The 13,915-nt window shown below is 46.6% G+C and overlaps 1 protein-coding gene across 4 annotated transcripts; it reads right to left on the reverse strand.

Annotated features, from left to right (window-relative positions):
- Positions 1-258: 258 nt before the first annotated feature.
- CDCA3 (cell division cycle associated 3) lies at positions 259-13,746 on the reverse strand. 4 transcript variants are annotated; one of them, XM_038396770.2, is made up of 6 exons: positions 13,577-13,746; positions 12,868-13,057; positions 12,432-12,567; positions 11,687-11,971; positions 1,377-1,498; positions 259-720 (listed from the first exon to the last, which is right to left on the reverse strand). In XM_038396770.2, the coding sequence occupies exons 1-6, from the start codon at positions 13,705-13,707 to the stop codon at positions 577-579; spliced, it is 1,008 nt and encodes a 335-aa protein (XP_038252698.1). In that variant the 5' UTR covers positions 13,708-13,746; the 3' UTR covers positions 259-576. The 4 variants fall into 4 exon arrangements, with proteins under 4 accessions (XP_038252698.1, XP_043357279.1, XP_038252709.1 ...); XM_043501344.1 differs by having other exon boundaries at positions 12,868-13,047; positions 13,577-13,599; XM_038396781.2 differs by lacking the exon at positions 13,577-13,746 and adding an exon at positions 13,357-13,469.
- Between the last annotated feature and the right edge of the window lie 169 nt (positions 13,747-13,915).

Here is a 13,915-nt window from a genome sequence, read left to right on the forward strand (position 1 = left end):
GCAATATTTCTTCTCACTTCAAAGTAGGTGCAGCTCCCACTAGTGACTACCACTCTTAGCACATCACAGACCCTGGCTCAAATGGCATATGCCATTGCATGCTGGAGATCAGTTTCTGCTTCCCTTCAAGGTTGGTGGGGGATTCCTCCCATAAGAACCTAATTGTTTTGGGCCCAAGATTCAGCAACTGGACAGGAACTGGGCAAGGAGGTGACTGCTAGGCCTGGTAGGATGCAGCAAGACACTGGTGCAGCCAGATGGTCTTTAAAATGTGTTTATTTACCACATGCATGGGCTTATACATTGAGGCAGTGCAAGTGAGGTTTCAGAGACCAACAGCCACATAGCACAGAAACCGGTGCATGAAAAGAGAGATGCATAAAATTAGGGGAGAGAAAAGGAACTACTGTTCATCCTCTCCCCGTATAAAGGTTGGGTGAGAAGAAACTACAGGCCCAGGGTGTCCCTACCCAAAAGGGCAGGATCCTTTGTCCTTAGAAGGCTCCATTCCAGAAGCATAGATAGAAGAAAGGGTTATTGTCAGGAGTCCAAGGGAAAGGTGACCCCACAAACCCTTTAATTCTCCACCAAGTGACAATGTTGGTTCTCTTTGTTCAAGTCATTCCAGGCATGGCCCCCTGATTTGAGGCTGCACCCTGGATCTGCTGCCACCTCCTTCCACTCCCTCAGGTTCTCTGACAGCGATGGGTGCCTCTTACCCTGGAGAGGAGAGAAAATTACCAAGTGCAAAGGCAAGTTAGTTCCTCTCTGGGGCTCTGGTGAAATCCTACATGGGATACTGCACCCAGCTCTGGGCCCCTGAGTCCTTTCAAGGTAGGCAGAGCTCAGAAATATGCAGAGGCCATGATGTAAACAAACATTTTAAAATCCCTCTGGCTGCACCTACGCCTTGATACATCCCACAGGAGCTAGTAAACATCTCCTTGCCAGGGTCTGGGGAGATTTTCAGAGGAAGGCATACCCAGCATAGCAAAGCCATGATATGGTGAGAGGTGTAAGGACCATCTGCAAGGTCTGAGGAGGCTCCAACCTGGGGGGGGAGGGGGAAAGAGAGTGGAGGCATGGCAGGTTATTTAGTGGGAGGTTAAGAGGACAAGACCGAAAAGGGAAAAGGAACTTAGAAACCAACCCTCAGCACTGAGGGGTCTGTGAGCCCGAGTCATCTCTCCAAAGGGACTGGAGCCCCATCATTTGGGAAATTAGCATCCAGGAGTTCTGGGGAATGGGCCAGGCCTGGGGTGAAACAATTCTGAACTGAGCTCATAGGGTGTTTAGAACCTGAAGGAGCTCCATCCCCACTCTGCCCCTAATGGGGTCCTAATGCCTCATCCCACAAGACTCCCACTAAGGGTCACCTGGCGAGGAGTGAGAGTACTTGGGGAATTGTCGTCCTGTAGGATGCTGAGGGGAGAGCGCCTAGTACCACCAGAGGCTGCCAAGACTTTGTTGCTGGCCTTGCGTCTTGTGGGTTTGCTCCCTGGAGAGAGAGAAAAACGCAATCAATAGCAGCTGCAATTCAGTTAGAGGTTCAGCAATTTTATAGTCCCTTCTGCATTTTATAATAATCTAGTCTGACCTCCTGCATAGCACAGGCCAGAGAATTTCAGCTAGTGACTTCTGCACCACCCAATGCCTTGTGAGTAAACTAGAGCATCTTATTTAAAAAGAGCTCAATCCTGTTTTAAAGGCTCAAATCCACCCCACACAGAGGTAAATTGGTCCAATGGCTCCCTAATCTCACTGCCATCTCCCACATCCTTTGTTACTCTCCCCTCCTGAGGGCTATGGGGTCCCTCTGCCCTGTCATTGCCACCTGCTAGAGCTTCTCCCCCTGCTCATAAGCAAGGACAAAGGTCATGTCTCACATAGGGGAAACATCCTCTCCAAACTGCACTCCCATATTACAGCCCCTTCACCTCTCACCCGTAGACATTCCCTTGAGCAAACTGCCACAAACTGTGCCTCTCAACCCAATAGCAGTTGGTCAACCTTACCAATTAAATGCGCTTCACTTAAAACAAGCAATGCTTTTTATCATGCATCTTTCTCCTTCTCTCTGACATAAGAACAGCCATACTGGGTCAGACCAAAGGCCATCTAGCTCAATATTCTATCTTCCAACAGTGGCCAATGCCAGATACCCCAGAGGAACTGAGCAGAACAGGCAATCATTGAGTAATCCATCCTCTGTTGCCCATTCCCAGCTTCTGGCAAACAGAGGCTAGGGACACCATCCTTGTCCATCCTCACTAGTAGCCATTGATGGACCTAACCTCCAGGAATTTATCTAGTTCTGTTTTTAACCCTGTTATAGTCTTGGCCTTCACAACATCCTCTGGCAAAGAGTTCCACAGGTTAACTGTGTGTTGTGTGAAAAAAATACTTCCTTTTGTTTGTTTTAAACCTGCTGACTATTAATTTCATTTGGTGACCCCATAATTCTTGTGTTATGAGTAAATAAACACTTCCTTATTTACTTTCTCCACATCAGTCAAGATCTTATAGACCTCTATTATATCCTCCTTTAGTCTCTTTTCCAAGCTGAAAAGTCCCAATCTTATTAATCCCTCCTCATATGGCAGCCGTTCCATACCCCTAATCATTTTTGTTGCCCTCTTTTGAGCCTTTTCCAATTCCAATATCTCTTTTTTGAGATGTGGCAACCACATCTGCATGAAGTATTTGAGATGTGGGTGTACCATGGATTTATATAGAGGCAATATGATATTTTCTGTCTTCTTATCTATCCCTTTCTTAATGTTTCCCAACTTTGTTAGCCTTTTTGACTGCCGCTGCACATTGAGTGGATATTTTCAGAGAACTATCCACAATGACTCTAAGATCTCTTTCTTGATTGGTAACAGCTAATTTAGACCATATCATTTTATATGTATAGTTGGGATTATGTTTTCCAATGTGCATTATTTTGCATTTATCAATATTAAATTTCATCTGCCATTTTGTTGCCCAGTCACCCAGTTTTGTGAATTCCCTTTGTAGCACTTCACAGTCTGCTTTGGACTGAAGTCTAGTATCTTGAGTAGTTCTGCAAATTTTGCCACCTCACCATTTACCCCTTTTTCCAAATCATTTATGAATATATTGAATAGGACTGGGCCCAGTACAGACTCTTGGGGGACACCACTATTTACCTCTCTCCATTTTGAGAGCTGACCATTTCTACCCTTTGTTTCCTATCTTTTAACCAGTGACTAATCCATGAGAGGACCTTCCCTCTTCTTCCATGACATCTTACTTTGCTTAAGAGCCTTTTGTGAGGGACCTTGTCAAAGGCTTTCTGAAACTTCAAGTACATTATATCCACTGGATTCCCTTGTCCACATGCTTGTTGACCCCCTGAAAGAATTCTAGTAGATTAGTAAAGGGAAATCATGCCTCACAAAAACCATGTTGACTCCTCCCCAACAAATTATGTTCATCTATGTGTCTGACAATTTTATTCTTTACTATCCAGTAACTCCTCACTTAACATTGTAGTTATGTTTCTGAAAAATGCGATGTTAAGTGAATCCAATTTCCCCATAAGAATTAATGTAAATGGTTGGGGGGGGTTAGGGTCCAGGGAATTCCCCCCCCCCACCAGATAAGAGACTATATATATCACACATACATATATACATACATACACGTGTGTGTATGTATATATGTGTGTGTATACACACACACACACACACACACACACACACACACAGAGTTTTAAACAATTTAATACTATACACAGCAATGATGATTATGAAGCTTGGTTGAGGTGGTGGAGTCAGAGGGTGGAAGAGGGCAAGATATTTCCCAGGGAATGCCTTACTGCTAAATGATGAACTAGCACTCGGCTGAGCCCTCAATGGTTAACACATTGTTGTTACTGTAGCCTCACACTCTATAAGGCAGCACAAATGGAGGGATAGGAGACAGCATGGCAGACAGAGACACACACCGTATGACAGACTCAGATTCATAGACTTTAAAGCTCAGAAGGGACCATTATGATAGTCTAGTCTGACCTCCTGCACACCGCAGGTGACAAAATCTCACCCACTCACCCCTGTAACAAACCCCTGAACTATGTCTGAGCTACTGAAGTCCTCAACTTGTAATTTAAAGACTTCAAGGTGCAAAGAATCCTCCAGCAAGTGACCCATGCCCCACGCTGCCGAGGAAGGTGAAAAACCCCCAGGGCCTCTGCCAATCTGCCCTGGAGGAAAATTCCTTCCCAACCCCAAATATGGCAATCAGCTAAACCTGAGCATGTGGGCAAGACTCACCAGCCAGACACCCAAGAAAGAATTCTCTGTAGTAACTCAGATCCCACCTATCTAGTGTCCCATCACAGGAAATTGGACATATTTACCACTAATAGTCAAAGCCTAATTTTGGCAATTAATTTATGCCATTACACCATCCCCTCCATAAACTTATCAAGCTTAGTCCTGAAGCCAGATAAGTCTTTTGCCTCCTCCTTGGAAGGCTATTCTAGAACTTCACTCCTCTGATGGGTAGAAACCTTCATCTAATTTCAAGTCTAAACTTTCTGATGGCCAGTTTATATCCATTTGTTCTTGTCCACATTGGTACTGAGCTTAAATAATTCCTCTCCCTCCCTGGTATTTATCCCTCCGATATATTTAGAGAGAGCAATCATATCTCCCCTCAGCCTTCTTTTGGTTAGGCTAAACAAGCCAAGCTCTTTGAGTCTCCTTCCATAGAACAGGTTTCAGAGTAGCAGCCGCGTTAGTCTGTATCCGCAAAAAGAACAGGAGTACTTGTGGCACCTTAGAGAATAACAAATTTATCTGAGCATAAGCTTTCGTGGGCTACAGCCCATTTCATTGGATACATAGAATGGAATATATAGTAAGAGATATACCTACAGAGAACATGAAAAGGTGGAAGTAACTGTAAGAGGCTAATTAAGATGAGCTATTAACAGCAGGAGAAAAAAAAAACTTTTGTAGTGATAATCAAGATGGCCCATTTAGACAGATGACAAGAAGGTATGAAGTACTTGTGGCACCTTAGAGACTAACAAATTTATTAGAGCATAAGCTTTCGTGAGCTACAGCTCACTTCATCAGATGCATCCAATGAAGTGAGCTGTAGCTCACGAAAGCTTATGCTCTAATAAATTTGTTAGTCTCTAAGGTGCCACAAGTCCTCCTTTTCTTTTTACGGATACAGACTAACACGCTGCTACTCTGAAAGAAGGTATGAGGATACTTAACATGGGGAAATAGATTCAAAATGTGTAATGACCCAGCCACTCCCAGTCTCTATTCAAACCCAAGTTAATGGAATCTAGATTGCATATTAATTCAAGCTCAGCAGTTTCTCTTTGGAGTCTGTTTTTGAAGCTTTTCTGTTGCAAAATTGCCACCTTTAAGTTTGTTACTGAGCGACCAGAGAGGTTGAAGTGTTCTCCTACCGGTTTTTGAATGTTATGATTCCTGAGGTCAGATTTGTGTCCATTTATTCTTTTGCGTAGAGACTGTCCGGTTTGGCCAATGTACATGGCAGAGGGTCATTACTGGCACATGATGGCATATATCACATTGGTAGATGTGCAGGTACATGAGCCCCTGATGCATGGCTAATGTGATTAGGTCCTATGATGTCACTTGAATAAATATGTGGACAGAGTTGGCATCAGGCTTTGTTGCAAGGATAGGTTCCTGGGTTAATGTTTTTATTGTGTGCTTGCTGAAGAGTATTTGCTTCAGGTTGGGGGGGGGCTGTCTGTAAGCAAGGACTGGCCTGTCTCCCAAGATCCGTGAGAGTGAGGGATCATTTTTCAGGATAGGTTGTAGATCTTTGATGATGCGCTGGAGAGGTTTTGGTTGGGGGCTGAAGGTGACGGCTAGTGGTGTTCTGTTAATTTTCTTTGTTGGGCCTGTCCTGTAGTAGGTGACTTCTGGGTACTCTTCTGGCTCTGTCAATCTGTTTTTTCACTTCAGCAGGTGGGTATTGTAGTTGTAAGAATGCTTGATAGAGATCTTGTAGGTGTTTGTCTCTGTCTGAGGGATTGGAGCAAATGCGGTTGTATCTTAGAGCTTGGCTGTAGACAATGGATCTTGTGCTGTGGTCTGGATGAAAGCTGGAGGCATGTAGGTAAGTATAGCAGTCAGTAGGTTTCCGGTATAGGGTGGTGTTTATGTGACCATTGCTTATTAGCACAGTAGTGTCAAGAAAAAGGACCGTTTGTGTGATTGGTCTAGGCTGAGGTTGATGGTGGGATGGAAATTGTTGAAATCATGGTGGAATTCCTTAAGGGCTTCTTTTTCATAAGACAGGTATTCCATGCCTCGGATCATCCTAGTAGTCCTTCTCTGTACCTGTTCCAGTTTGAATTTATCCTTCTTAGACATGGGACCCTAGAACTGCACATACTATTCCAGATGAGGTCTCATCAGTGCCTTGTATAATGGTACTAACACCTCCTTATCTCTACTGGAAATACCTCGCCTGATGCATCCCAAGACCACATTAGCTTTTTTCACAGCCATATCACATTGGCGGCTTATAGTCATCCTGTGATCAACCAATTCTCTGAGGTCCTTCTCCTCCTTTGTTACTTCCAAGTGATGTGTCCCCAGTTTAACACAAAAATTCTTGTTATTAATCCCTAAATGCATGACCTTGCACTTTTCACTATTAAATTTCATCCTATTACTCCAGTTTACAAGGTCATCCAGATCTTCCTGTATGATATCCTGGTCCCGCTCTGTATTGGCAATATCTCCCAGCTTCGTGTCATCTGCAAACTTTATTAGCACATTCCCACTTTTTGTGCCAAGGTCAGCAATAAAAAGATTAAATAAGATTGGTCCCAAAACTAATCCCTGAGGAACTCTACTAGTAACCTCCTTCCAGCCTGGCAGTTCACCTTTCAGTATGACCCTTTAACCAGTTCCTTATCCACCTTTCAATTTTCATATTGATCCCCATCTTTTCCAATTTAGCTAATAATTCCCCATGTGGAACTGTATCAAATGCCTTACTGAAATTGAAGTAAATCCACTGTGTTTCCTTTGTTAAAAAAATCTGTTATCTTCTCAAAGAAGGAGATCAGGTTGGTTTGGCACGATCTACCTTTTGTAAAACCATGTTGTATTTTGTTCCAACCACTGATCTCAATGTCCTTAACTACTTTCTCCTTCAAAAATTTTTCCAAGATCTTGCATACTACAGATGTCAAATTAATAGACCTGTAGTTATCCGGATCACTTGTTTTTCCCTTCTTAAAAATAGGAACTATGTTAACAATTCTCCAGTCATACGTTACAACCCCCGAGTTTACAGATTCATTAAAAATTCTTGCTAATGGGCTTGCAATTTCATGTGCCAGTTCCTTTAATATTCTTGGATGAAGATTATCTGGGCCCCCTGATTTAGTCCCATTAAGCTGTTCAAGTTTGGCTTCTACCTCGGATGAGGTAATATCTACCTCCATATCTCATTCCCATTGTCATCCTACCATTATCTCTAAGCTCCTCATTAAAGACTGGGGCAAAGTATTTGTTTAGATATTGGACCATGCCTAAATTATCCTTAACCTCCACTCCATCCTCAGTGTTTAGCGGTCCCACTTCTTTCTTTGTTTTCTTCTTATTTATATGGCTATAGAACCTTTTACTATTGGTTTTAATTCCCTTTGCAAGGTCCTTCTCACTTTATCCCTACATGTTCTGACCTCAATAAGGTAGCTTTCCTTGCTGATCCCTCCCATCTTCCACTCCTTGTAGGCTTTCTGCTTTTTCTTAATAGTCTCTCTGAGATGCTTGCTCATCCAGCTTGGTCTACAACTCCTGCCTATGAGTTTTTTCCCCTTTTTGGGATGCAGGCTTCGGATAGTTTCTGCAACTTTGACTTGAAGTAATTCCAGGCCTCCTCTACCTTTAGATCCACAAATTATTCAGTCCAATCCACTTCCCTAAATAATTACCTTAATTTTTTAACATTAGCCCTTTTGAAATCAAAAACCCTAGTCAGATTTATTTTTGTTTATCCTTCCATTTAGTTTGAACTGAATTAGCTCATGATCACTTGAGCCAAGATTGTCCCCTACAACCATTTCTTCTATGAGGTCCTCACTACTCACCAAAACCAAATCTAAAATGGCATCCCCTCTTGTTGGTTCAGCAACAACTTGGTGAAGGAGTCCATCAGCTATCACACCCAGGAAAATCTGAGCCCTATTATTGTTACTAGCACTTGTCCTCCAGTCTATATCTGGGAAGTTAAAGTCTCCATGATCACACAATTCCCATTAGTATTTACTTCATTAAAAACATTAAAGAGGTCTCTATCCATATCCAAATTGGCAGTCTATAGCACACCCCAAGCACTATCCCAGGGGAAGCTCTAGTAGCTTTCTTCCCCACTGTGATTTTTGCCCAGACAGACTCTGTCTTATCCATTCCATCACTTATTTCTTTGCAGTCTACCTCATCATTGATATACAGTGCTACTCTACCACCTTTGCCTTCATTTCTGTCTTTCCTAAACAGCACATACCCTTCAATACCTGTACTCCAGTCATGACTACTATTCCACCATGTTTCTGTTTATCCCTATAATATCTGGTTTCACTTCCTGCACCAATAGCTCTAGTTCCTCCATTTTGTTATCTAGGCTCCTCGCATTAGTGTACAAACATCTTAATTTTTACTGTTTGGCTTCTCTCACATTCTTTACCCTATTAAGCACAGACATTCTACCGCCAGTATCACCTATTACATGGATATCTACACTACCCTTCCTCCTCATGTCCGTTCTCCTACCCATGGCTGTATCCTTTATTTCATTTTCTTCCCTCTCAACGTTAAAATCCGGCATGAAGATTACCTGGACCTCTCCCAACCATCTCCCCCAGATTCCAAGTTTAAAGCTCTCTTAATCAGTTGTGCCAGCCTCCATCCTAGAAGTCTATTTCTCTCCCTACTCAGGTGAAGTCCATCCCAAGAGAACAGTCCTCTGTCCATGAATGCTTCCCAGTGGTCATACATCCCAAAGCCCTCCTTATAGCACCACTGCCTGAGCCATCTGTTGATCATCATAATCTTGTCACACCTTTGTTGCCCTTCTCTAGGAACAGGCAGAATCCCACTGAATGTCACCTGAGCTTGATTTCCTTAAGTGTCTTCCCCAGTCTGGCACAGTCTCCCTTGGTATGTTTCAGTGAGAACCTAGCAATATCATTTGTTCCCACATGAAGGGCAATCAGTGGATTCTTTACCATTAGGATCCTCTTCCGCCTCAGGCCCACATCCCGTATCTTAGCACCTGGCAGACAGCACATCCTTCTGTTTTTTGGATCAGCTCTGGTTACAGTCCTGTCTATTCTTCTCAATAAGGAGTTCCCAAATCACGTAGACCTGCCTTTTCCTGGTGATGGTGCGATTCTGCGGTCTACCCCTGTTCCCTCTGGCTGAAAGTCCTCTCGATACCTATTGTCCCTTGCAATCCTCTGCAACCCATCCCGTATCCTCCTAGGGCTCATTTTTGGTGTTGTTATCTCTATTGACTCTTCCCATAGGACTAGCTGCTCTTCTCTTCTTCCTTGCCCTTTTACCTTCAGTGACCATCTGCTGTGCCCCTTCTTTGTTTTCCAACTCCGCAAACCTGTTCCCAAGCTCTATTTCTCCTTCAGTAGCCCGTCTTTTCCTCTGCCTGGTGCTCTTAGTCACATGTTTCCACTGTCCATTTTCCTCACCCAGCAGTCTCCCCTCAGAGTTCTTTGGTCCTCCTTCCATCTGCAAGTGTGAGCTTTTCCCTTCAGCCTCTCATGTCTTTGCTCCATCATCTGCTCAAACCCCCTTCTAAACTTGACCAGAGTTTCCACTTGCATCTCCAATCCTCGGATCTTTTCTTCCATCAGCTCTATCAGGTGGCAATTCATGCAGATGAAACTCTTCAGGTACCCCCTCCAGAATCATGTACATGCCACAGCTTCCACAACCAGTCATCCTCATTGTGTCTTCCACTGCTTGGGTCACTACCACTGCTGCCTCTGTATCTGTCAGCCTTCTCACACAAGTCCTGTTAGTCTGGGAAACACAAACCAAAACCACCACCCCCCACAGCAAAACAAACCCCCAATGAGCACCAAAACACTGCCAGACCACCACACACTCCCTTCATTAGCCTGTCTGTTCCTCTGCCTGGCTCTCTTAGTCTTCCCTACAAACTCCCCCGTTTACAGCTCTGTTTGCTGGCTCCTGTGCATGAGAGAGAGATGCGCATTGCCCCTTTAAGTGCGCTCACCCCACTCTAAGTACATTGCCTTTTTAAGTAGATCAGCAAGTTGAGACAGCAGCTGCTGCCAGCAAGCTCCCTCCATCCTGAACCCTGTGCGTAAGCATGCGGGGGCAGGAGGGAGGGGGACACATTGACATTAGCCCCCCTTTCCCCAACACAGCAAGCAGGAGGCTCCCAGGAGAAGCTCCAAGGCAGAAGTCAGGAGCAGCACATGGCAGTGTGGGGAGGGACAGCTGAACTGCCGTTAATTGATAGCCTGCTGGGCGGTGGCTGCATAGGGAACTTAGGGGAGCTGATGGGGGCTGCTGGTCCACCTTGGTTCCAAGCCCCCACCAGCTAGCTCCAACAGGCTGCTTTTTCTGCAAGCAGTGGACAAAGCAGGCGGCTGTCAAACAACGTTATAAGAGAGCATTTTGCAACTTTAAACAAGCATGTTCTCTAATTGATCAACAACGTAACTACGTTAACTGGGACAACGTTAAGTGAGGAGTCACTCTAGTTTCAGCCAGTTTACCCAGCACTGAAGCCAGGCTTACTCCCCTATAATTACCAGGATCACTCTGGAGCCCTTTTAAAAAATTGGCATTACAGCTATCCTCAAGTCATTTGGAACAAAAGCTGATTTAAATGATAGGTTATAAGCCACAGTTAGTAGTTCTGCAATTTCACATTTAAGTTCCCTCAGAACTCTTGGATGAATACAATCTGGTCCTGATGACTTAACAGCCAATTAAAACGTAACAGAGAGGGGGCAGGCAGAGATTTAACAGCATGGGGCTGGTGGCGGGGAAAGGAGATAGTGGATGTGCTTCATTTGGAATATAAAGGGGTGGAAGGAAGCAGGGGTAGGGTGATGAAGAAAGCAACCTGTGTCCGTAGGGCAGGGCGAGATGCACAAAACTGTTATGGGGAAGCAAACCAGAATGGCTCTGGGGAGGTGGCTGGTGTAGGTGGGGGAGTTGGGTCTTGAACCCATCTGTCTGTCCACATTTTCTCCCCTTTCAGAACTAGACTAGGACCCTGGGGTTTTCCACTCTTACACCTCTGCAAGACTGCACAATTCCAGCTGAACCTTAAACTCATTTCCTTGCCCACATATTCCCTGTGCCCCTCACAGCCTGCAAGAGGGAGCCAATGCTGCTGCTGCTTTCTAGGATTAACTCACTTTTCCTGAGGATACATACAAACACACTACTCCCCATTATGACCTTTGAGGGAGATCCCTCTCACTTGTTCTAGACCCCCCTCTCACCCCACACTGACACCCTCTCCACATCCTGGCCTCTCTCACCTCCTTAATGATATCCTCCATTGGGTGACCACAACAGAGGCCCCGGTCAGTTCCCCATAACGTACAATCCCCACACCAGGGGAGGCCCCAAACCCATACACTTACCTGAGGTGCGGGATGGGTCAGTGAAGTGAGCTGGTCTCATTACAGGCTGAGCACAAGTGTTGGAAGGTGGCTGCTTCTCTTCACCCCGCATTGAGATCTTTTCCTGAGACGCATCCCTGGCAGAGCCTTCCTCCCGAGGATTCTTTCCATTTGTCTCCTCCCCTGGAGCACAGGCAGCTCCAGGATTTGGTCCCTGGTCTAACGGCTCCTCCAGCAGCGACTCCTGCTCCATGGTCTCGGCCCCAAAGGCCTCACTGAGCTGCTTCACCAGACAATTTATGGTGTCTGGGGAGAAGGTGAGGATAAGACCCCACCTGAGTTAGTGTACTCAGCTCTGGACCCTTCAATCTCAGAAAGGTAGTGACAAACTGAAGCGTGCTCAGAGAAGAATTAAGAAATGCTCAGGGAGCCAGAGTGGTGAAATTCTGGTGGGAGACTTCAATAGCTAAGTTCACCCAGCTCAAGAGAGCCAAAAATAAAAAGACGATAAAACAAGAATCTCTAAATATCTGAAGGGCACAAAAACTGAGGCAACTGTGGTTATTAGGAGGCAGTGTGTGAACAGGGTACACTGAACTAGGGAAAGGAGCTCAGGAACCATCCCCAATCCTGATGGATCTGGGAAGCGGCCTCCATAAGGGAAAGGCCCAGAGCCCCCAAGAAATGGACTGAAGACAATGATTCTGCCCCAAACCCTGATCTGCCCATACGACAAGGCATATTCCAAAAGAAAACATATACTTACCAGCCATCACAGCCTTCATAGGGGTGCGTGAGATACCGAGGGTTGGCGATCGAGGGTCCCAACTCTGGCTCTGTTCAGCTGTCATCACTGCTTCCTTGGGCTCAGCCAAGGGGCTTCTCTGAGGGGAGCTCTCCACCTGACAAAGAGATGGAGTCAGGCACAAATGGACATAGCTCAGGCACTGTGACCAGAGCAGGGAGACAGATCCACAGTGGGCAAAGACAAAGCAGAACTGTGCTGTTCAGATCCTTCTCAGATGAGAAGCAGAGGACTAGACGTGCCCACTGGTCTGGGTGAGACATACCGAGTGAGAGGGTCTGATTGGCAGGGGCAAGGGGGGGGGGGAAGGACTGGGGAAGGACACCAGACTGGACAGTCCTGTTTTCAGTCTGACTAGGGCTGGCACTGGCAGGATGAACCTGTGCTCGCCTCTTACCTCAATGGGGGTCCTCAGGATCCCAGGTGTGGGGGAGCGGGGGTCGCTGACGTGTGCCAGGTGCTTGTTGAGGAAGGGTTTCGAAGTGGGTGTAGCTGGGAAGCTCTCAGCAGCCCCCATGGCTGCTGGCAACAGGAGCGGCGAGTCCTCCACGCCAGTGTCCGCCTTCAGCTGGGAGCCCCTGAGGAAACTGGAAATGCTGCGGAGTTAACCGCAAGCACCGCCCGCGGCAGCGATCCACCGACCCCTCCGCTGCTAAGCCGGGGAGCTGGAGGCGGTCCTCCGCCGGCTCAGGAGCTAGGCAGGGCTGGCTTCGCGCATCTCCCTCCACCACTCTGCGGCAGGGACCCCGGGCAGCGGCGCCCGTCAGCCCCCGCCGCGCTAGCGCCGCGGGAGCCTGCACACAGCCCGGGAAAGGCTGACACTCCGCCGGAGGCTCCCCCACGGCTCTCCGGCCTCAGCGCGCGGGAAGCGCCCGCCTAGCCTCACCTCGGGCCCAACCTCCGCCGCGATTCAAATCTCCCGCCCTAGCCGCGCCCCCATTACGAAGGAAGCTAGCTAGCTAGCTAGCTAGCTAGCTCGCTCGCTCGCTCGCCCGCCCGCCCTCCCTCCTGGCGAAGGTGGAGCACTCCCGCCCCCAATATACACCAGGCTTCCTATGACGTGCGCTCATTAGCCCATCTCGGTGCCAATCACTCCGTAATCCCACCTCTTAACCTCCCACGAGGGGGACAGCCACATCCTTAGCGCAACATCCTTCATAAAGACCTCTCTGTTTCCTACGCGCTGGAATTTAATTTTTTTCCCAATCTGATTGGCTGTTTCCTGGCACTTTGTCATCTTCTATTGGCGGGGTCGTTAGGCTTCCGGGGCTCATTGGCTTTCCCTCATTTGACAGTTATTGCTGTCAAACACCAAGCGACTCCGCCCCAAGTGACTCTTGCGCTTGCATTGGCTGGAGGTTTAGACGTCTCTACCAGATTGTCCCAGGTGCCTGTCCGTATACAAAGAGCAATTTTGATAGGGCGAGCAGGGCAGGCCTGGGAAC

This window comes from Dermochelys coriacea, chromosome 1 (genome assembly GCF_009764565.3).
Source record: "Dermochelys coriacea isolate rDerCor1 chromosome 1, rDerCor1.pri.v4, whole genome shotgun sequence".
In the NCBI taxonomy this organism is placed as follows: domain Eukaryota; kingdom Metazoa; phylum Chordata; order Testudines; family Dermochelyidae; genus Dermochelys; species Dermochelys coriacea.

Bases quoted from the DNA above. Each gene is read 5' to 3' on its own strand.
- CDCA3 (XM_038396770.2), bottom strand. From the start codon at position 13,707: ATGACAAAGTGCCAGGAAACAGCCAATCAGATTGGGAAAAAAATTAAA. The intron at 13,058-13,576 runs GTGGGATTACGG...CAGCATTTCCAG, and splicing joins CCCTCGTGGGAGGTTAAGAG to TTTCCTCAGGGGCTCCCAGC. The intron at 12,568-12,867 runs GTAAGAGGCGAG...TCTCTTTGTCAG, and splicing joins TCCTGAGGACCCCCATTGAG to GTGGAGAGCTCCCCTCAGAG.